This window comes from Pezoporus wallicus, unplaced genomic scaffold (assembly GCF_028554395.1).
Source record: "Pezoporus wallicus isolate ANWC-B61680 ecotype Strahan unplaced genomic scaffold, APGP_CSIRO_Pwel_v1 contig_4722, whole genome shotgun sequence".
NCBI lineage: Eukaryota > Metazoa > Chordata > Aves > Psittaciformes > Psittacidae > Pezoporus > Pezoporus wallicus.
In genome coordinates this window covers 2,170,628-2,193,628 of record NW_026641840.1, presented here as the reverse complement: position 1 = coordinate 2,193,628, position 23,001 = coordinate 2,170,628, and the positions used below count along the sequence as shown (strand labels likewise).

The window sequence follows — 23,001 nt, the reverse complement described above, 5'->3', positions numbered from 1 at the left end:
GGACGCTGAGGATCAGAGCCAGTCAGCCACAGGAAGATACTCCAGCTGCGAAGTGAGAGGATCAGCCTCAATACCAATGGTGCCCCTTATTGCAATCCCTCCTGTGTTAAGGAGCCTCCCCTATTATCAAGCCCCACCCCATGCCAAGGGCCCCCTCATTGCTAAAGACCCCCATTACCAAGCCCCCCCATTATGAACCCACCACAATACCAAGGGTCCCCATAACAAAGTCTCCCCCACGCCGAGGAGACCCCCCCATTACCAAGCTCCTCCCGTTATCAAGGCCCCCCATTACCAACCCCTCCCCATGCCAAGTTCCCCCCAGTGCCACTGCCCCAAGGCCAAGGACACCCCCATCACCAATCCCTTCCCATTATCGAGCCCCCTCCACTGCCAAGGCCCGCCCACAACCACGGAGCCCCCCATTACCAGGCGCCCCATTCAGCCTTAGCCCCGCCTTACCCCCCATAGCCGCCACAGCTCCCGCACTTCCCGCGCGATTTCGCCAACCCCGCCCATTTTCGCCCTATCCACCAATAAGAGAACGCGCCTAGCCCGGCGCTAACCGCGCGATGCCTCAGGCTCCGCCCCTCTGAGCCCTATTGGCCAATCATAAGCAGCGCCGAGAGTGACGATGCCCAATGGCGCGGCACTTCCGTGTTCGGGAAGTAAACAACGCGGTGGGGCCGCTTCCCTCCCCTCCCCTTCCTGGCATTCCCGGTGTGACGTCACGGCCGGAGGGAAAGGCCGGATCCTGGATTTGCTGAGGGAACCGGGTTTTCCCGCGGGAGACGGAGAATTCCCGGTTTTCGGGAGGGAAAAAGGGAGTTTCAGGTTTTCCTGAAGGGTAAGGGGGCGTCTGGCTTTCCCGAGGGAAATGAGTGGTTTTCCAGGGGAAACGGGAAAATTCAGGTGTTCCTGACGGAACGGTGGATTTCTGGATTTGCTGAGGGCGCAGGTGATTTTCCGAAGAGGAAAAGGAGTATTTTAATTTCCCGGGGGAGAAATGGAAATTCCCAATTTTCCTAAGGGAGAGACCAAATGCTGCTTTTCCAGATGGAAAGGGGAAAGTTACTTCTTCCCTGCGGAAGCAGCTCGCTTCTTGTTTTCCCAAGGGAAAAGGAAGATTGTGTTTTCCCTGTGGGAAGAGGCGGGTCTCTGGCTTTCCTGAAGAAAAGGGAATTCCAGGTTTCCTGGAGGGAGAGCTGGGTTTCTGTTTTTCCTGATGGAAATGTCCGGGTTTCCTGAGAGAGAGCCCCTTCCTGGTTTTCCTATGGGAAAAGAACTTTTTCCCCTCGGAAACTTCAGGTTTTCCAGGAGAAGTTGGTTTCTGTTTTTCCCACAAGAAAGGCATTTTCTGTTGTTCCTGAGGGAAAAGGGGATTTCTGTTGTTCCCAAGGGAGCAGCCAGTTTGTGTTTTTCCTAAAGGAAAAGGACATTTCTGGTTTTCCTAAGGAGAAGGAGATTACCTTTTTCCTAAGGGAAAGGCCAATTTCTAAGCTTCCAGACTGAAAATGAAATTACTGGTTTTCCAGAGGCACACACCTTGTCCTGGTTTTCTGAGGGAAAATTAAATGTGTTTTCCTAAGGGATAAAGGAGTTTCTATTTCTTCTAAAGGATGGGCCACTTTCCGCTCTTCCCAAGGGAATTTCTGGTTATCCTGAGAAGCTGGTTTATGGATTTACTGATGGAAAAAAGGAATTCCTGTTGTTTCTGAAGCTAGAGGTTGGATTCTTTTTCTCCTATGGGAAAAAGTGATCTCAGTCCATCCCACCCCAGGCAGCAGCCATCGGATTGAAACCATCATCCTGATTTTTCCCTCTTTTCCCCCAGATCTCCAGCTGTGGCGGAAGGGGAGAAGCCGAGGCGGCTCCTCCGGCTGGTGCAGGAGGGACGCCTGGATCTCCTCCGGGATGAGCTGCATCCGGACAATGCCATGGACCTGGAATTGCAGCCCTGGCGCTATGGGCGCCTGGGGGACACGCTCCTGCACCACGCTGCCCGCTGCGGGCACTGGGATGTCCTCACCTTCCTGGTGGAGGACCTGGGCATGGATATTGAGGTGGTCAACGGCGACTACAAAAGACCCCTCCATGAAGCAGCCTCCATGGGCCATGAGGAGTGCGTGTCCTTCCTTCTGGAGAGAGGAGCCAGCGTGGACTGCTTGAAGAAGGCAGACTGGTAGGAGGCTGGGTGTGAGGTGGAGGGATACCTGGAACGGGTTTGGGTGCAGGAGGTGTCAGTCAGCATCATGGAATGGTTTGGGTTGAAAGGACTTTAAAACTCACCCAGTTCCAACCCCGGCCACGGGCAGGGACACCTTCCACTAGAGCAGCTTGCTCCAAGCCCCTGTGTCCAACCTGGCCTTGAACACTGCCAGGGATGGGGCAGCCACAGCTTCTCTGGGCACCCTGTGCCAGCGCCTCAGCACCCTCACAGGGAAGAGCTTCTGCCTAAGAGCTCATCTCAGTCTCCCCTCTGGCAGGTTAGAGCCGTTCCCCTTGGCCTGTCCCTACAGGCCCTTGTCCAAAACCCTCTCCAGCTTTCCTGGAGCCCCTTTAGGCACTGGAGCTGCTCTAAGGTCTCCCCAGAGCCTTCTCTTGCTCCTTCAGCCAGCAAAGTTTCCTACTGCCTCTCAGTAGAGGATCAAAAGCCATCAGGTTCTTAGGGCACAATCTCTCAGGTTATTCTCTTTGCCTCTTTTTTTCTCTCAGGACTCCCCTCATGATGGCTTGCACCAGGAAGAACCTGGAGGTGATCAAAGCTCTCGTGGAGCACGGAGCCAACCCGCTGCTGAAGAATAAGGATGGCTGGAATTGCTTCCACATTGCGAGCCGGGAGGGCCATCCCCAGGTCCTCAGGTACCTGCTGGATGTGTCCCCATGCAGCTGGGACACGGAGAGCACGATAAAGAGAACACCTCTGCACACAGCAGGTAAGAGTATCCCTTTGCCATCAGATAGGTTAGATGAGAAGAAAGGGGGCAGTGGAGAACCAAAAAGGGCTGGTTTTTTGGTTTATGGTTAGTTTGGAAAAGCCAAGTGTGGCCTGTCCTGATACAAAACCACAGGGAAACAGTTAAATATGAAGTTATTGCAATTAAATGGAAGCGGGTAATGGTGGGAGTTAGTGGGAAACTTGCCTCTCTGAAGGTCAGTGCTCTGCTGCCTCTTTGCAGGGTTTCCCCTCAGGACAAGCACTCATTTTAGTTGCTTTCACATAAATAGCAAGAATTAGCTTTCATGGTTCTTAATGGTGCACCAAAGACTGAGTTTGTGAGGTTGGGGGATCCTCAGTTCCCATTTCAGTGGCTTTTGCCTCTGCTCGGACCATGTTTTTGTGGTGAGTAACAGTTCTGTTCTCTTGGGAGCAGTGGATCCATCCCAGGAGCACTCATGGTGTCCCACTGACTTTGGCCTCCTTGGAGCAGGGTCTTGGTCTCCGTCTCTGCCTCCCTGGGGCAGATATGCTCAAGCTCCTGTGGCTCAGAATATCTACAATGCTCCAAGCTTATCCTGGCATTTTAAATGTCCTGAAAGCAGCAGAGCTGTTGAGAGGCACCTTTTGGGATCTGTCTGTTGAGAGCCAGTTGTAACAGCCTGCTTTATCTTGTTGTAAGGTTTTGTAAAAGAAATACCTCTCAAAATGATCTTTTGTCCTCTGAGTACTTGCTGGATTAGGTCATTATTGAATCATAGAATAGTTATGGTTGGAAAGGACCTTAAGATCATCCAGTTCCAACCCCCCTGCCATGGGCAGGGACACCTCACACTAAACTGTGTCACCCAAGGCTCTGTCCAGCCTGGCCTTGAACACCACTAGGGATGGAGCATTCACAGCTTACCTGGGCAACCCATTCCAGTGCCTCACCACCCTAACAGTAAACAACTTCCTCCTTCTATCCAATCTAAACTTCCCCTGTTTAAGTTTGAACCCATTACCCCTTGTCCAAATCAGCAATCAGAAGAGATATGGGGTCTCCAGGCATAACCTCAAGAAGAATCGTCACAGGTCATGGTACTCTCACATAAGGAGGTTGTATCTAGTGAGAAATCCAGGTGGCCTTTCTGCAAAGGAGAAGGATTGTTCCTGCTGGGAATACTCAGGAACTGTTGTTAGGGTTGTTCAGTTCCCCTTCTCTGCCCCTTTCATTGGTTTTAAAGGACACATCAAGGGAGTGAACTGGTTTGAAGAACCTCAAATGACGTCAGGCATGGTGGGGAGCAGAAGGGCAGAGCTGGCTGAATGGTTGCATTTGGTTTCTGGCTTTCTGACTCTTTTATCTTTGAGATGGAGTGATTCATGTTAATGAATCCATCCATAATTCATGGATGATGCACAAGATGGGCCTCAGTTAAGTTCTCAGAGTCTTAATAAGTTGAATGGCCCAATGCAGAATTAAGTTGGTCCTGCCTTAGAGAGTATTGGGTCTGGTTTCCCCCAAACTTGTCTGAGTTAGGCAGTGCAGGTAAAGCATGGATGTTCCCAGAGCTTAAATCCCTTTAGCTCTGCTCTTAGGAGCTGCAGTGAGGTTGGAGGATGATGGGAGAGGTGTGTGACACCAAGCCAAGGTGACATTGTGGGGCAGGTCAGGGCTGGAGGGTGCATGGAGGAGGAGGTTGACATGAATCTGAAACATGTAGGGATCAGGATGTGTTTCCCTGGGCTTGGCACTGTCTGCAGGTTGAGTGTGAGGAGCCACTGCTCAAACCTGCAGCTACCAAAACTCATTTCCTAAAGGATTTAATAGGGATTGACTCTCTGGAAAGACCCGAGGTGTTGTGAGGAGACCCCTGCTGTGCTGTAATGAATCTGTTGGGTATGTTGCTCCTTGCTGTCACTCCCATTCCTTCTCCAACCCTCACTAGCTGCCCTGTGCTCATCAGCTGTGACAGCCCCAGCCCAGGAGCATTGGCTGTGCCTTAGTCCTTGTGTTTGACCTGGGAATGATGATGAGTTGCTTGATGTTTTCAGGCTGCGTGGCGAGGAGCAGGTTGTGTGAATGGGATGCTGATCCTTGTGTATCTGCGTGTTCTCCTGCCCCTGCTCAATCCCAGCTCTTGTGCTTCCATGTCTGGGCTGGTAAGATGGGCTCACAGCCCCCTCTCAACCTTCTCCCCACACAATCTGGGGGTTGAGGGTCTGGGGACAGGGTCGGGAGCAGGATGAGCCCTGTCCTGAGGAAGAGGGGTGCTTCTGACCTTGAGCTTGATCTCCTCCCTGCCTGATAGCACTTGGAATATGGGGGTACAGACAGTGATGGTGGGATCCGGCACCCAGTTCTCGCTGCTTCGTAGAGGTGTTTTCCCTCTGTGTCCCCTCCCGTGTTTGATTTCCACTGTGGCCAAGCCCTCATGCCATGATTTGGGTTGATTCCTAGTTATTTCACTGATCCAGATTAGACCTTGACCACAAGGTGGGGGAGCAGCAGCCGGTGGGGGAGCAACTGGGCAGCAGGAAAACCTGGAGCTGCTTAGATCACCTTTGTTCCCAGCATGGTTGTAACCCAGGGTGGTGCTGGAGGCTGCTGCTGGGTGGGTGCTGGTGCCAGCACCTCCACACACCCCACCATAAAGCCCAGTTACATGGATACAGCTCCTGAGGCAGGGGTATGGGCAAGGGGCTGGAGATGATGCTGGGGGAAATCATGTCAAGACCAAGTGCTGTCTCAATGAGTTGACATCCCAAGGGTGTGGATATGAGCACGTTAACCCATGACCAGGCCAGCTGGCTTCCTGGCACAGTTATCCCTGCCTAATTTTCTCCCCTGTGCAATCCTTTTTCATGTTGATTCCTTAAGCTTTGCTGCTTCATGTATCCGTAGCCTGAGGCAAAGAGAGCAAATGGCCAAGATCTGGGAGGATGGGAGCCCTTCCTTGGGTTTTCAGAGAGCAGCTATTGTGCAGCTGTGTCTGAAGGTTATTGCTGGTAACACACATGTGCTGGGGGCCGTTCTTCCCTCACACACAGTTAATAGCCTGTTGTAGCAGCTCTGGGCTTGGTCTGCTGTGGTTTTGCCTTTAATGTGTTTCATTTGGTTTGCAAAATGACCTGAAGGGGGGCGGGGGGGAAGCCAAAAAGGCAGATCAAGGTTGTCCTGACATTGTAGTAATACAATGTGTATTACTACATCACTGTAATACAATGTCAGTGTGGTTTGGTTTTATTATCAGGGCCTGATGTTCAAATCCTCCCCCACTGTTGTTGTTTTTCCTCAGAGATGCTGCTGTCTGGGTGAGGATTCTTCATTAGGATGATGAGACGGGAGTGATGAGTAGTGGCTGAGAAGGGGCTGGAAATACTATCCAGCTTTTCACCAGCTCCTTACTCTGTGTTCATCCTGCTTCTCCCAGATTTCACTCCAGGGATTACCAAATACTTGCAAGAAGAGATCTTTGTGTCAGCTTAATTGCTTGTACTCAGCAGGTAGAGGCAAGTGGTGCTTTTTCTGTGGTTTATCTGGTGTTTTCCTATAGGATCAGGGGAAGGGAAGGCTCGAGGTATGGAGAAAAACCCCAAAGCTTTGAATTTAAAGCCTCTTGGAAGCCATTCCCTCATTGTCAGTAAGCCAAAAAGGTCAGAAAGGTGATTGTGTTTCACTGTATGGCATGAAAGCATAAATCAGTGGCGTTTCTCTCTCTCGTAGCAATGCACGGCTGTTCCGATGTTGTGGAGCTGCTCCTGGTGCGGTAAGCAGGAATTCTCCCAGCTCTTCCCCACCTCCCATCCACTGTCAGGCTCACTCCAGCCACCAGGACACAAAAAGGCATTCATTCTATTCGGGAAGCCTGGCTGCACAGCTGCCCTGCATGCGATCCCGAGGCTGTGTCCATTTCCTCTGGGATTTTTCACAGCTGGTTAGAGCCCTCTGAGACACGGGTGCTCTCTGGATAGGCTCTGACTTGGCTATGACATAAACCCTGGTTGTGTAACAGCTCCTTTTCTGTGCTGATTCATTCCCAGTGTGTCCAAGGCCACATGATAACAACAAAACACTTTTCTGACAGCTCAGTTCTGGGTGCAGCTGCTCCAGAGCCATAGAATCACAGAATCAACTGGGTTGGAAAAGCCCTTTAAGCTCATCCAGTCCAACCGTTCCCAGCACTGCCAAGGCCACCACTAACCCATGGCACTGAGGCCTCGTCTCCACGCTGTGTGAACACTTGCAGGGACGGTGACTGCAGCCCTGCCCTGGGCAGCCTGTTCCAATGCCTGAGCACCCTCTGGGGAAGGAATCGTTCCTCAGCTCCATCTAAACCTGCCCTGGTGCAGCTTGAGGCTGTTTCCTCTTGTCCCATCCCTTGTTTCTTGGGAGCAGAGCCCAGCCCCTCCTGGCTCCATCCTCCTGTCAGGCAGTTGGAGGGAGCCATCAGGTCCCCCCTGAGCCTTCTTTTCTCCAGACTGACCCCCCCAGGCTGGGCTTAGCTCCCAGGCTTTCTTCTCAGGCTGTAGCTCCCAGGATACTGCTGTGAAATGGCTTAAATCAGCTTTAAATCTCATCCTGACCCTGAGACCTTCCAAACCAGCACTGCCAGAGCTGGAGCAGCTTTCCCTGGGCATCACAACCATAGCTCCTCTTAACCAGCTCATCCCAGCCTTAATTCCTGGCCAGGCTTGGCCCAGCATAAACATATTCCTGTGATGTGAGCCAGGATTTGCATTTTAATTCAGCCTTATTTCAATGGAGCTTTAATCTGAGTGAGATCTCTGGGCTTTGATTTTGTATGGGGTGGTCTTACCTGAGGATATGGCTTTGTCCTCTGCCTCTTACCTCAAACACATCCTGGTTTTGGGAGGCAAGGGAAATCATCTGTAGAGCCTTGGCTTTCCTGTAGCAAGCCGCATTAGCTGAATACCAGATCTCTCACCCCAGAAAACCCCAGCATACCACATCCAGTCCATAAAGCAGTGAGATAGGTTTATCCATGGTGTATGCCATTTCCAAACCCATCCACAAATAGTCTCCCACCCCAACAGTGCAAAGCAACTCATACAGGAAGGATTTTGGAGCCAGCAACAACTTTGTCCCGGCTTTTTCCTTCCCTCCCAGGTGCCACTACAAACCTGACAGCAGGGATAAATGTGGAGTCACTCCCTTTATGGATGCTGTCCAGAACGGGCACATCAGCATTGCCCGGCTGCTCCTGGAAAAACACCAGGTAGGTGCCAGAAACCTCAGCTCCCTCCTCCAGAACCTGACCCAGAACTGCCAGGACAGGTAATCCATGTGTTCCTGTGGAGCAGATTCCCAACGTGTAAAGAAGTGAATTGCAAAAGAAGGGGAATTTCCCCTGGAGATGAGCACCAGGACTTAACTTGTAGTGCAGATCCTGCCCTGTGGCAGAGATACATCCCTGTAGCTGGTGAATGGGGATGGAGACACAAGGCAGTGGCAGGAGGGGACAGGATTTGCTGTGTCAAAGCCAATACCAGCACTGGGGAGTGCCAGGGCTCAGTGTGGTGGTGGCTCTGGTGGCAGTGCTGAGGGTGGATAACACTGAGATGTCCGGCTCTGCCTCCCTCTCTCATGGCAGCTGCTGTTCTCATGTTATCTCCCAGTAATCCCTGGTTTTCTCCAGCACACAAGGCATAAAGGAATGTCAGCAGAGCCAGTTGTACATAGCAGGAACCTGACCACTGCCTTCTTATTGCCTGCTGGGTTGCTGTGAGATGGCTGGAGCCCACCACAGAGGTGGGGTTGTGCCTCTTTGTCTGCTTTGCCTCTCCCCTGCACCAGATCTGGTGTTCATTGGGCACCATCGTGAACCAGTGCACGTCACTGGCCTGGCAGGATGGCAAAACCAGTCATAGAATCACAGACTCAATCTGTTTGTGCCACACTGGGAGGTGGAATTGGCCACCTGAGCCCCCAGCATGGCACAGAGCAGGCCAGGGAAGGGGGTACCACACTTCTCAAAAGCATAAGCTTTGGATTTACTCAGCTGTAATACAGAGATGGTTTGATGCCCATGTTGTGTTTGAGTGCGTAGATGCTTGCTGGCTTCAGATGTTCTTGTGCTTCTCTTTGCTCATCTGGCCCTTACAGGATGAAGCACTTGTGAAGGGTGGTTATATTCATAGTCCCACGTTTCAGGCAGTGAAGATGGAACAGTTGATTTGATTTGCTCCTTGTGATGCCCTGGCTTAGTGCCATGAAGCAGCACTGGAAACACTAATGGCAGTGTTGCTACCTTTTAGGATTATAAAACCATGAGTCAGGCGCACTAGACTTCAAGAGGGTGTATTATACCCTTTAAGATGAGTGTACTCACTGTGTATTACTTCTGTTACCCTTCTTTATTTAGTGTCATTGTGGTTGATGGTCAGAGACTCACAGAAGAGATCTCATAAGGTCGTCCAGCCATCTCCCTGTCTCTACCTGTTTTCAGCTGCTTCTGCACCAGCACAGCAGTTGGAGATGGGTTGTTTCTTGCTGGTTTGAAGAGCTAAACCCCCTTGTATGTGCTCCAGCAGAAGAGAGAATTGGCTTTGCTCTTTTTTGGTACTAGTTTTGCTTATCTCTTAAGATCAGCAGAAAGCCTGCTCTGGTCTGCAAACTGTGGTGCCACCAACAGCAGTGATCCTGCTGGGGACATCCCACATGTTCATCACCATGGCCGTGGCAAGCAGACAGGATTCTGCTCCAGCTGTGATTGTCCTTGAAGGTTTGGCCAAGCTGTTCATTGCTTTTCCTTTCCCTTTTCTCCTATTCCAGGCCTGTCCTACAGCCATGGATGCACTAGGTGCTCAAGCTCTGCACAGGGCAGCAGTTACAGCACAGGATGAAGCTATCCAGTTTGTTGTCTCTGAGCTGGGTGTTGATGTCAATGAGAGAGCGACAGCCCTGCAGCTCACAGCACTGCACTATGCAGCCAAGGTTTGTCACTCTACAGCATCTCTGCCAGTTTGTTGTGCTACAAGCAGGCATCTAAACCAGGCTGGCTTCAGTGTTCACCTCTGATGGAGCATTTACACTTCAGCTCATCCTCTGTCACTGTCTGCTCCTGACCAGTCCCATACCCTATTTAATGGGTTTTAGACCCTCATGAAGTGTGTCCAGCTGTGCACAGGGATGGTGAGTATCAGTTGCTCTGTTCACCACCCTCCAGCCCACACCATTGACTGTGCTGAGGGTTAATGAGCCCTCTTGCCTTGCACGTGACTGTGCAGGAGTGGAGGTGGGTGGTGATGGGACTCAACTCACCACTCATCCAGTTGGCTGTGCCTTGTATAGGGCTTGACCCACACTCTGACTCCAGTCCACTGCCTTTGGACCAAAGTGCATAGTGTAGGGAAGAGAGCTTAAAGCTTCTCCAGCTCCAACCCCTGCCACGGGCCGGACACCTCACACTAGAGCAGGTTGCTCCAAGCCCCTGTGTGCAACCTGGCCTTGAACACTGCCAGGGATGGGGCAGCCACAGCTTCTCTGGGCACCCTGTGCCAGCGTCTCAGCACCCTCACAGGGAAGAGCTTCTGCCTTATCTCCAGCCTGAACTTCCCCTGTTTCAGTTTGAACCCATCACCCCTTGCCCTGTCACTCCAGTCCCTGATGAAGAGTCCCTCTCCAGCATCCTTGTAGCCCCCTTCAGACACTGGAAGCTGCTCTGAGGTCTCCACACAGCTTCTCTTCTCCAGGCTCAACAGCCCCAATGTTCTCAGCCTGTCTCCATACAGGAGGTGCTTCAGCCCCTGATCATCCTCATGGCCTCCTCTAACAGTTCCATGTCCTTTTTATGTTGGGGACACCAGAACTGCACACAGTGCTGCAAGTGGGGTCTCATGAGAGCAGAGTAGAGGGGCAGGATCACCTCCTTTGACCTGCTGATTATGCAGAAGAGAGTCCAGCCTGCTCGTTGTTGGGAGCTGTTGGTACCAGCACCTCATGAGCTGTGGCAGCTCTTCACCAATGTCTCCTCACTCACCTGGCAAAAGAGATGTGGATGGAGTGCTGTTCTGATTTCTTTGTCTGTCTTCAGCCCTGGTGGTTTGGGTCCCAGTGGGTCAGCAGCCACTCTCCGTGTCAGCAGCGTCCTGGACGGAAGATGTGCTGTGAAACAAGTTTGTCCCAGCAGGTTGGAATCTGGCTTGTCCATGGCCAGACATGAGAAAGGAAAGGAGAAGAGGTGGAGGGAGCTCCTGATGCTTGTCTCTGTCCTTCACTCCAAGCTGTTTTGAATTCCAGGCAGCAGGAGTTGTTTGAGCTTTCTCCTCCTCTCATCTCGTATCTGTGCAGGAAGTGGGTCCTGATGCGCTGTGGATCCTGCAACGCTCCCTGTGAGTGCAGAGCCCATCCCAAAAGCACGAACCAGGATCCCTCCTAGGAGCCTGCTGCCTCCCTTATGCTTGGTGCTGTCACAGCAGTGTGCAGCATGCTAGCTGCCAGCAGCAAGGGGAGGTCCCTGCTCCGATCCCTGCGTGTTAAACCCTGTGAGCTCTAACATGCAGCATTCAGAGCCCAGTCTAGACTTGCAGTGGGAATGAAGCAGCACAACCCAGCGCCCCGCTCCCACAAAAGCATCAATGACACTTACTTGGAGTGCTGGCAACAGCATTCTCCTCCAGCAGGACCCAGCCGGGCCATTTGCTGGCTCCCACAAAAGAGGTCTTTCTCCCAGCTTCTCTTCCTCGTGCTCTAAGAAGCCACGTTGAAAGCCCTTTTGGTTGCCAAGGGTGCGCTCAACAGCAAGGCTATTGGGGAGTATAATGTGCCTTGGAGAAGATCCCAGCTCTGTCTTGGGGAGAGATTTGATGCGTTTCTCTTCCTTCCCGAGGCTCGGTGTCACTTTATATTTACAGCATCATTTGTTTGGCTGGTGGGTTGATGGGGTTTTTAGTTCTTTTCTTATTACTTTGCATTTATAAATATATGAAAATCAAATCATGCTTTCAACTCCGTTTGCTGCCAAGGCTGTGGCAGCTAAAGCAGCTCCTGGCTCACTGTCTTTGCTACATACAGCAGGCAAATGGGAGCCTTGAGCAGGGGAGGGGAAGATGCTACTGAGTCGTATGATGATGATGGGGGGGAAAAGAGGGGGTGTTAGGGCTAAAAATAAGAGCCTTCCATTCTCATACTACACAACAAAGACTAATTCATTGCACTGAAGCCATCATTACAAAGTCAGGCATGTTATTCAGGGAGAGAGGGTTTATTTATGGAGAAGGGAGCGGAGAGGAGGGCTGTGGGGGCTGTGCTGCATCTTCCCCTGCTGCGTTTTAAATTGGCTGCTGGCAGGGGGAAGGCAGAGGACGCTGTGAGTGGTGACGGTGTGTGAGTGAGCGTGGTGTTCTGCTTCTGCTCACAGGGAGTTACAAATACCAGAGTAATCCTTGAGGAGATGCTGGTGCTGAGGGTGCTGTGGGATGCGCAGCAGTTCACATCATAGGATCATGGAATCAACTGGTTTGGAAAAGCCCTTTAAGCTCATCCAGTCCAACCATTCCCAGCCCTGCCAAGGCCACCACTAACCCATGGCACTGAGGCCTCGTCTCCACAGTGTGTGAACGCTTGCAGGGACGGTGACTGCAGCCCTGCCCTGGGCAGCCTGTTCCAATGCCTGAGCACCCTCTGGGGAAGGAATTGTTCCTCAGCTCCATCTAAACCTGCCCTGGTGCAGCTTGAGGCCGTTTCCTCTTGTCCCATCCCTTGTTCCTTGGGAGCAGAGCCCAGCCCCTCCTGGCTCCATCCTCCTGTCAGGCACTTGTAGAGAGTGACAAGGTCCCCCCTGAGCCTTCTCCAGACTGAACCCCCCAGGGTCCCTCAGCCATTCCCCATCACACTTGTGCTCCAGGCCCCAGCTCCGTTGCCCTTCTCTGGCCCCACTCCAGCACCTCAATATCTCTCTTGTAGTGAGCAAGTTCTGCTCCCTGAGCTGAAATGCACCATGGTAGGAGCTCTTCTAGGTCCCTGTGGTACTTGGAAGTGAATTTACAGTGTAGGAAAACAGGGCTTTTTGCTGACATTTGGTCCTTTTGTCAGCTGGTAGCCAGTTCTGGAGGGGAAATCAGGGATCCTCCACTTGTGGGACCTGCTGAAGTTAAAAGCAGTTTAATTGAGTTTCTTCACTGGCAGTGAGGACTGGAGAGGCAAAGGCAGGATCAGGGGACAAATTAGTGCCCTAACCTTTAGGTTGTGTCACCCGGTTCTCCAAGGTCCTTTCTGTATTAACTCCTCCAGAGGCACACTGGGAGACAATCCTCCCGATTCCTCATGCCTCCAGCTGTGCAAGGTGGATCTATGGACCACAATCAGAAGGATCACACGGGACCTACAGGTCTAAAAGCAGATCTGAAGCTGGCTGGATCTGGACTGGGTTATGTGTCTATCACATGGCTCCTGCCAAAGCATTGCTCAGTGTTTGGTGGTGGAGCTACCACCACCACAAACAGCTCTGCACTGTGATGTGATTTTAAGGACTATTGGACATAATTGAACACTTTTGATTTTAAAGCATTGTGTTAAATGTTTGAGAGAAAATGATAAAATCCCAGAATGGTTTGGGTTGGAAAGGACCTTCAAATCATCCACGTCCAACCTCTTCCACTAGAGCAGGTTGCTCCAAGCCCCTGTGTCCAACCTGGCCTTGAACACTGCCAGGGATGGGGCAGCTGCAGCTTCTCTGGGCACCCTGTGCCAGCGCCTCAGTACCCTCACAGGGAAGAACTTCTGCCTTAGATCTAACCTGAACTTCCTGTTTCAGTTATGCTCCTGGGATGCCTCTTGCTGGGTTGAAATTGCTTTCAGGCCATGCAAGATGTGCAGGCACACTGACTGAGGGTCAAACTCCCAACTCCTCTCATGCGCTACCAGTGGAAGGGATGCAGAAGGTGTCTGGTGGCATGTCTCTGGCCACCTCCCATAGGACAACAGCAGTGTGTTTGCTGTACCTGGACCATCCCTGCCTAAAAGCCCTGATGGAAGAGAAGAGAAGCTGCTTGGTGACCTCAGAGCAGCTTCCAGTGTCTGAAGGGGACTACAGGGATGCTGTAGAGGGCCTCCTCATCAGGAACCGTAGTGATAGGACAAGGGGTGATGGGTTCAAACTGAAACAGGTGAGATTTAGGCTGGATATAAGGCAGAAGCTCTTCCCTGTGAGGGTGCTGAGGCGCTGGCACAGGGTGCCCAGAGAAGCTGTGGCTGCCCCATCCCTGGCAGTGTTCAAGGCCAGGTTGCACACAGGGGCTTGGAGCAAGCTGCTCTAGTGGAAGGTGTCCCTGCCTGTGGCAGGGGATTGGAACTGGGTGAGCTTTAAGGCCCTTCCCAACACAAACCGGTCTTGGACTTTATGACCCTGATTTCCTTTGGAACCTGGAGCAGCTCTTGGTAGCTGCACATCTGACCATGACAGATGAGGTTTGTGTCTATGCCCTTCCAGCTGCCATATGCGGTTAGGACCAGCTCCCTTGTGGCCTTCTTTCTCTTCAGGCCTGTGTTATTTCTGTTACATGCATAGTTGGGAATTGCACGTTGCTGACTCTTCCTTGTGTCTGTGCTCGCTGCTGCAGGAAGGACACGCACGCACCATCCAAACACTGCTGTCCCTTGGTGCTGATGTCCATGCAAAGGATGGGAAGAGCCGTACAGGTAAGGCTCCTCTGAGCTATTTGTTCACCCTCTGTATGACAGCAAGAGCGAGCTTTAATAACAAGCCCAACCTCAAAGCAGCCCACACTGTGTCTGTGAGGAGATGCTAGAAGCGTGTATGCAAAAGATTTGGAGCAGCCTGACATGTGAAGCCTGGGGGTTTTCTTTGCAGCTTTCATTCACTGGCTCTCTTCCTGCTGGACTGCTGATGCTGAATTGCCAGCCTGCTCTGGGCCTTTCCCCAAGGGGGATAGAACCCAGATGCTAATTTCTCTGTACCCAGCTGCTTCCTTTGTATGGAACTCTCAGGACCTTCATATCTTTGATACTCCTGCCTGGCCATCAAATTGGGTTGAAATTAGCCACTCTGAAACCATTAGGATGGGCAGACAAATAGGATTCCACAAGCTCTCAAGCCTCAGTTCCTCAGCAAACTGCCTAGGAATGGCTTATAGCAAATAATGAGAGCTTGAACGTGAATATAGTTGCTATAGTAATGCCAGGGAGTTGGCATTCCCAGCGTGAGAGTCTGAGGCATCTCTTGTATCACGTCTCCCTCTGACAAACCCTCCACTATATATAAATGGTTTCAGCTATTGCTGAGATTGGCAACTTCCCCATTTCTCAGGTTTGCTTCATGCCTCGCTTCACTGGCGACCATCTCCCCCTCCAGTGCCTCGGGGAGTAAAGCTGAGCTCTTCTGACCATGTCCACATTTGGGGTGGCTCCTTGTGCCTGTCAGCTGCCCAGCACCTGTGCTGTAAGGGAGCTAGAGCACTCCAATGTGGAGACAGGCTGAGAACAGGGGGACTGTTGATCCTGTAGAAGAGAAGCTGTGTGGAGACCTCAGAGCAGCTTCCAGTGTCTGAAGGGGGCTACAAGGATGCTGGAGAGGGACCTTTGTAAAGGACTGGCCCCTGATTGTGCAGGTTTAGTCATCCCATTCCTGCTGTAGGCATACATGGCTGCAGAAGCTGAGTCCTGCTGTGCCATTCCTTGTGCTTGGCTGGGTGTTGCAGCTGGGAAAAGTCATCTTTCACCCTCTGTGTGTTCCCTTGGCTGGCTTTGTTTCCTTCTATGAAAATCTGATGCTTGCATCTGGAGCAGGCTGAGGCCAAACCCACAGGGCAGTATCAGCTCCTGTGATGGCACACAATCATGGAATGGTTTGGGTTGGAAGGGAGCTTAAAGCTCATCCAGTTCCAACCTTCCAGGGTTGGAACACCTTCCACTAGAGCAGGTTGCTCCAAGCCCCTGTGTCCAACCTGGCCTTGAACACTGCCAGGGATGGGGCAGCCACAGCTTCTCTGGGCACCCTGTGCCAGCGCCTCAGCACCCTCACAGGGAAGAGCTTCTGCCTAAGAGCTCATCTCAGTCTCCCCTCTGGCAGCTTAAAGCCATTCCCCTTGGCCTGTCCCTACAGGCCCTTGTCCAAAGCCCCTCTCCAGCTTTCCTGTAGCTCCTTTAGGCACTGGAGCTGCTCTAAGGTCTCCCCTTCAGGAGCCTTCTCTTCTCCAGGCTGACCCAGCCCAGCTCTCTCAGCCTGGCTCCAGAGCAGAGCTGCTCCAGCCCTCGCAGCATCTCCGTGGCCTCCTCTGCACTCGCTCCAACAGCTCCACGTCCCTCTTGTGCTGCTGCCCCAGAGCTGGATCAGGACTGCAGGGGGGGTCTCCCCAGAGCGCAGCAGAGGGGCAGGATCCCCTTCCTGAGCTGCTGCTCGTGCTCTGGGGGTGCAGCCCAGCACACAGGGGGGTTCTGGTCTCAAGCACACACTGAAGCCAGGTCATGGGAAGCTTCTCATAAACCAACACCATCTTGTTCCCCCACAGCTCTACATGCAGCCTGTGCTGGGCAGCAGGCGGATGCCGCACGGATCCTGCTCCGCGCTGGGCTGCAGGACACCCCGGATAGCACAGGCATGCTGGCTCGGCAGCTCGCAAGGAAGCCAGATGTCATCCAGGTTTTCCAAGATGCAGATGTCAGCACATGAGATGTAATGGGAAAGAGAAGCCTGTTTGATCTCAGTGTGGTATGTTAGTTATCACTTAAAAACTGTTCAGATTTAAGCAGACCTGTTTAAAATGAGGGGATTTTTGCCCAAGGATTGAGTAGAGAAACAAAGTTTGACGCTTGGGAAATATGGGAGAAAATGTGTTTTAAATAGGATTATGTCAAAATGATAGTCAGAATCCCAGCCTGGTTTGTGTTGGAAGGGACCTTAGAGCCCATACAGTTCCAGTCCCCTGCCACAGGCAGGGACATCTTCCACTAGAGCAGCTTGCTCCAAGCCCTGTGTCCAACCTGGCCTTGAACACTGCCAGGGATGGAAGCATGCTTTAAATAGGATTATCTCAAAAAGATAATGGATGTGGTGGGTCTGGGCTATCACGCTCCTGTGCTGACCCTATTGTAAATTTATGATTATTCTTCTTTCCCTTCCACATTTCAGGGCTGAACTTCACCTCTTCCTGTGCAGCACCCAACACATCCAAACAGCTAAGGCCCCAGCTCCATGCAGGATAACCAAGGAATGTGCTCAATGGGCTACTGTTAGATGACTTCTGGGCACCTGCATGGTTTGAATCTCCTGGGATGTCTCCTAAGCTAGAGTTTACTGGGAGGTAGGCATACAATGGACATCCTGAGGGAGAAGATGCACCTGAAGCATTGATTTTTATAGCCCTTTATAGACCTGCTCACCACTAATCTCTTCAGTTGCTTTGCGTGGCCACCTCTTATGATAGCCCCTGAGCGAGGCTGAGCGTGAGCAATGAGCCCTTGGTGACTCTTCGTCAGGTTTGAGCTGCAGAGGACAAGAGTAGGGAGCCTTCAAGCTTCATCAGCCTATTTCCTGTGGATCCCAGAGGCATCTGAAGTCAATAGTAAGACCTCAACCTTACAATGACATCATGGGTTTTTGGATCAGAGTGGAAAATAGAGGAAAATAGAGTGGAAAATTTGTTATTCCGCTCTTGCTTGGCACTTCTCATCACTGATGAACTTTACATAGTTTTTTTGAAGTGTATAAGGAAATGGGTTAATATTTAATGTAGCCAATATCTCTGATGGCCTGGAATACATGTGAAGGTGAGAGCTCCTGTTGCTCTTTGGTTTTATTTGTATGTATCTGGAATGATGAGGTCATTTTTGCATAGACCCATGGCACACCCCTGTCTGTAGGTAATATCAAGACATAAAAGCCAAAAGGATTCTGCAGGTCTGATGATAGCAGATGCTAAAAATCAGGCCTATAACTGAGCGAGCTGGGCTATAACACGAGCCCAAGCCGTGGTGCTCATGTTAAGGTTTAATGCACAACCCATGTGCTCCCCAGTGGTGGTAAGATGATGCTGAGCTGTGTTGGAATGAGGAATTCCCACCCCATGGTCCCTGGAGCAGAATTGGCTGTGATGATCCTAAGCCAGAGCGACAACAGTGCCGTGCTCCTCTTGAACTAAACAGCTTTAGCAGCAGGGTTAGGGCCTCCTCTCCTCTCCTGGCATGCATTGCATGAGAAGAGGCTGTGTACTCACAGGAATGATTTGGGGGGGCTGTAAGAGGGGGAGGAGAGGGGTTTGGAAGCATCTTAAGTCTCTTCCAAATGTGCCTACAAAGACTTGGGTTTTGTCAGTGTTCCCCTGTCTTGTTTTTCCATTGATGAAGGGCATTCTTCACCACCACAGAGGGAAAATGAACTCGTGCTGGAAGGTGTTACTGGTGTGGGATGGTGGGAGCTGCATCAGCTCCTGGGCAGGCGAGGAGGTGGCTTTATTGCTTTAAAGATCCTGAATCCTTCCATAAATCTAGCCCTGGCCTATACACAGCAAACCCAGTAAATGCAAGGGGCTGCTATTCCCACTTCCCATGATTTTAGCAAACCGTGAAGGAGGTGTTTCCACCCGATATCCCTCCTTATGAGCTCAGGTTGCTTGTGAGAAAACAAGTGACAATGTTTTCCAGTGCCTGTCCATAGCTCTCCTGGTCGTGGCAAACAGGGAATTTGCATTCTTTTGAAGGTGCTTTATGATTCCCAAAGGCTTCTGTACAATAGCAGAGGGTCTGCCCGCCTGGGATGGGGAGCTCGAGCACTGCGCTTGCATCCGAAAGTGAGATGTAATGGCACAGCTCCAGCACTGTCTGTTGTGTATTGTGGCTGCCCCATCCCTGGCAGTGTTCAAGGCCAGGTTGGACACAGGGGCTTGGAGCAAGCTGCTCTAGTGGAAGATGTCCCTGCCTGTGGCAGGGGTTGGAACTGGATGAGCTTTAAGGTCGCTTCCAACGCAAACCATTCTATGTTTTACCCTTCATTTAGATCTGCCCCCCAGGCGGTAAAAGGGTGCACAGAAACAAACTGGCTGCTGTTAGTCCAGAAGATCAGGTACAAAAGGATATTAGAAAAGGCTAAGGGATTCAGAATCATCCCAGGGAAGAGCCCTTGGTGTCTTTCTGCCTGCTTCTGCTGTTGGTCAGTCACTGCAAGGTAAGAACAAGGGGTCAGAGACCTTTGTGCCCACAGAGTATGCCGCAGGGAAGAGCTCAGCAGTGTGTGTGTGTGTGTGAATCCCAGTCGTATTCCCAGCACACACCTCCCATGGAGAGACAGAGCAGGCGGCTGCTCCCTGGGGAGAAAGCCCAGGAGCTGGGCTCGCTGCCACGAGGTGCTGAAGGCAGCTTGGAGAGAAGCCCAGCAGCCGGCACATGGCTTCAGTGCTGGGCTGTGACACCAGCACAACACCGGTGCTTCATGGGGGTCCTGCAAACAGGCGGGGTCCTGCAGCCACAGAGGAGACTTCATAATTCTGTCTTGTAGGATGTGGCTGAGATGGGGCCCCTCTGATCCTGCCCCTCCATTCTGCTCTCTCAGACGGCACTTGCATCACTGTGTGCAGTTCTGGTGCCCACAACATGAGGACATGGGGCTGTTTGAGCGAGTCCAGAGGAGGCCACGGGGATGATCAGGGGCTGCAGCACCTCCTGTATGGAGACAGGCTGAGAACATTGGGGCTGTTGAGCCTGGGGAAGAGAAGCTGTGTGGAGACCTCAGAGCAGCTTCCAGTGTCTGAAGGGAGCTACAAGGATGCTGGAGACGGACTCTTCATCAGGGACTGGAGTGATAGGACAAGGGATGACGGGTTCAAACTGAAACAGGTGAAGTTCAGGTTGGAGATAAGGCAGAAGCTCTTCCCTGTGAGGGTGCTGAGGCACTGGCACAGGGTGCCCCGAGAAGCTGTGGCTATCCCATCCCTGGCAGTGTTCAAGGCCAGGTTGGACACAGGGGCTTGGAGCAAGCTGCTCTAGTGGAAGGTGTCCCTGCCCATAGCAGGGTTTGGAGCTGGAGGAGCTTTAAGGTCCCTTCCAACCCAAACCATTCCATGATAAGCAGCCTTCCCAAATACTGAAGTCATTTGAAGGGAGAGCCTGTGCTCCCCACCCAAAACACCACTGTGGGGTTTTGGCTGCATGATGAAGCTTCACCAGGTTCTTCACCAGCCTCATGTGTCCTGGTAAAATCATAGAATCAACCAGGCTGGAAAAGCCCTTTAAGCTCATCCAGCCCAACCATGCCCAGCACTGCCAAGGCCACCACTAACCCATGGCACTGAGGCCTCATCACCACGGGGTGTGAACACTTGCAGGGACAATGACTGCAGCCCTGCCCTGGGCAGCCTGTTCCAATGCCTGAGCACCCTCTGGGGCAGGAATTGTTCCTCAGGTCCATCCAAACACAGGGGATGCAGCCATATGATCATATTAAGATGTCTTAAGCTCTCTGGTATTTAATCCACACTTCTGTCCCATAAGCAGCTTTGCCACTATTGCTGTGTGTGTGCTCCTGTCCCAGCTCTCTCCCCATCCCCAGGATGTGAATCCACAGGACACTAAAACCAGAGCTCAGCTGGGAAATTCCTGCCTGGCTTCAGGAAGTGGTGGGTGGTGGAGACCGGATAGAGGTGAGGATTTAAAAGACCAAACTTAAATGCAATAAAAAGCTCAAATCTTCTCAAAATGGTTGGTGTCATGTTGGGTTTTGCTGCAGACACGGGGATTTGCCGCATGGAAAGTGATCCTGGATGAGAGGAAAACTCTGTTTTGGGGTGAAAAGGGGAAATGAGAGAGAAACCATGTGAGGGAAGCAGAAATACATGAAATCTTGTGTGTGTGTGTGCCCCTCGTGTGTACACACTCCCTTTGCACACATAGCACGTGGATGTGCCCTTTGCACACGTGCAGATGCGTGTCCATAGAATCTCAGACTGCTTTGGGTTGGAAGGGACCTTAAAGCTCATCCAGTTCCACCTTCCACTAGAGCAGGTTGCTCCAAGCCCCTGTGTCCAACCTGGTCTTGAACACTGCCAGGGAAGGGGCAGCCACAGCTTCTCTGGGCAGCGGAACCTCACTGCACAGGTGTGAACGCATGTGTTGTACACAAGCACGTGCACATTGCACCACCACATGTGTACCCATTGCATGCACAGGCACCCCAATGGGCGTGCAACAGGACCTGTGCACAAGCACACGTGCACCAACGCACCCACCCACTGCACACTCACAGGCTGTCATTGCACACGCCTTGCGCACATATTTCCTTTGCACATGCAGCATGATGACTCTCCTTTCCCTTCCCTTTCCTTTCCCTTCTCCTTTTCCCCATTTTTCCCCCTTAATTTCCTCCTTTTCCCTTCTTTTTTCCCCTTTCCCTTCTTTTTTCCCCTTTCCTTTTCCTTTCCTTCTTTCCCTTCCTTTTCCCTTTCCATTCGCATTCCATTCCATTGAGGACTCCCCAGCATTGCTCGGGGAGTGCATGTTGTTTTCCCTTCCCCATCCCATCCCCATCCCTTCCCCTTCCCCATCCCCATCCCATCCCATCCCATCCCCATCCCATCCCCATTCCCATCCCCATCCCCATCCCATCCCCATCCCATCCCATCCCATCCCCATCCCATCCCATCCCCATCCCCATCCCCATCCCATCCCCATCCCCATCCCGTCCCATCCCCATCCCGTCCCCATCCCCATCCCATCCTATCCCCATCCCCATCCCATCCCCATCACATCCCATCACATCCCCATCCCATCCCCATCCCATCCCCATCCCCATCCCCATCCCATCCCACTCCATCCCCATCCCACCCCATCCCCATCCCCATCCCATCCCCATCCCCATCCCCATCCCATCCCCATCCCCATCCCATCCCATCCCCATCCCCATCCCATCCCCATCCCTTCCCGTTCCCCATCCCATCCCCATCCCATCCCCATCCCCATCCCCATCCCATCCCCATCCCGTCCCATCCCCATCCCGTCCCCATCCCCATCCCATCCTATCCCCATCCCATCCCCATCCCCATCACATCCCATCCCCTCCCATCCCCATCCCCATCCCATCCCCATCCCATCCTATCCCCATCCCATCCCCATCCCGTCCCCATCACATCCCATCACATCCCCATCCCATCCCCATCCCCATTCCCATCCCCATCCCATCTCCATCGAATCCCACTCCATCCCCATCCCACCCCATCCCCATCCCCATCCCATCACATCCCCATCCCATCCCCATCCCCATCCCATCCCCATCCCCATTCCCATCCCCATCCCATCCCACTCCATCCCCCCATCCCACCCCATCCCCATCCCCACCCCATCCCCATCCCATCCCCATCCCCATCACATCCCCATCCCCATCCCATGCACATCCCCATCCCATCCCTTCCCCACCCCATCCCCATCCCACCCCATCCCATCCCATCCCCATCGCCATCCCCATCCCATCCCCATCCCCATCCCATCCCCATCCCGTCCCATCCCCATCCCGTCCCATCCCCATCCCGTCCCCATCCCCATCGCCATCCCATCCTATCCCCATCCCATCCCCATCCCCATCACATCCCATCCCCTCCCATCCCCATCCCCATCCCACCCCATCCCCATCCCATCCCTATCCCCATCCCCATCCCATCCCCATCCCGTCCCCATCACATCCCCATCCCATCCCCATCCCCATTCCCATCCCCATCCCATCTCCATCCCATCCCCTCCCCATCCCCATCCCCCCCATCCCCATCCCCCCCATCCCCACCCCCATCCCCCCCCCCATCCCCATCCCCCCCATCCCCATCCCCCCCCATCCCCATCCCCCCCATCCCCATCCCCCCCATCCCCATCCCATCCCCATCCCCATCCCAACCCCATCCCCATCCCCATCCCCATACCATCCCCTTCCGACCTATGCCCTTCCCATTGCATCCCATCCCATCCATCCCCATCCCCATCCCATCCCCATCCCCATCCCATCCCCATCCCGTCCCATCCCCATCCCGTCCCCATCCCCATCCCGTCCCCATCCCCATCCCCATCCCATCCCCATCCCCATCCCCATCCCCATCCCCATCCCCGTCCCCATCCCCTCCCATCCCCA

General features: G+C 52.7%; 1 protein-coding gene across 3 annotated transcripts; it reads left to right on the top strand.

Annotated features, from left to right (window-relative positions):
• Positions 1–855: 855 nt before the first annotated feature.
• ANKRD16 (ankyrin repeat domain 16) lies at positions 856–17,517 on the top strand. Of its 3 annotated transcripts, XM_057425547.1 has the most exons (9): positions 856–929; positions 1,835–2,182; positions 2,716–2,936; positions 6,648–6,690; positions 8,052–8,160; positions 9,717–9,878; positions 14,504–14,582; positions 16,412–16,611; positions 17,032–17,517. In XM_057425547.1, exons 2-8 carry the CDS (start codon positions 1,938–1,940, stop codon positions 16,570–16,572), a joined length of 1,020 nt encoding a protein of 339 aa, XP_057281530.1. In that variant the 5' UTR covers positions 856–929; positions 1,835–1,937; the 3' UTR covers positions 16,573–16,611; positions 17,032–17,517. The 3 variants fall into 3 exon arrangements, with proteins under 3 accessions (XP_057281530.1, XP_057281529.1, XP_057281531.1); XM_057425546.1 differs by lacking the exon at positions 17,032–17,517 and having other exon boundaries at positions 16,412–16,813; XM_057425548.1 differs by lacking the exons at positions 14,504–14,582; positions 16,412–16,611; positions 17,032–17,517 and adding an exon at positions 12,304–12,666.
• The last annotated feature ends 5,484 nt before the right edge of the window (positions 17,518–23,001 follow it).

Excerpts from the sequence above, each read along its gene's own strand:
- ANKRD16 (XM_057425547.1), top strand. The coding sequence starts at position 1,938 with ATGGACCTGGAATTGCAGCCCTGGCGCTATGGGCGCCTGGGGGACACG. Across the intron at positions 6,691-8,051 it reads GTGGAGCTGCTCCTGGTGCG|GTGCCACTACAAACCTGACA; the intron begins GTAAGCAGGAAT and ends CTTCCCTCCCAG. Across the intron at positions 9,879-14,503 it reads CACTGCACTATGCAGCCAAG|GAAGGACACGCACGCACCAT; the intron begins GTTTGTCACTCT and ends TCGCTGCTGCAG.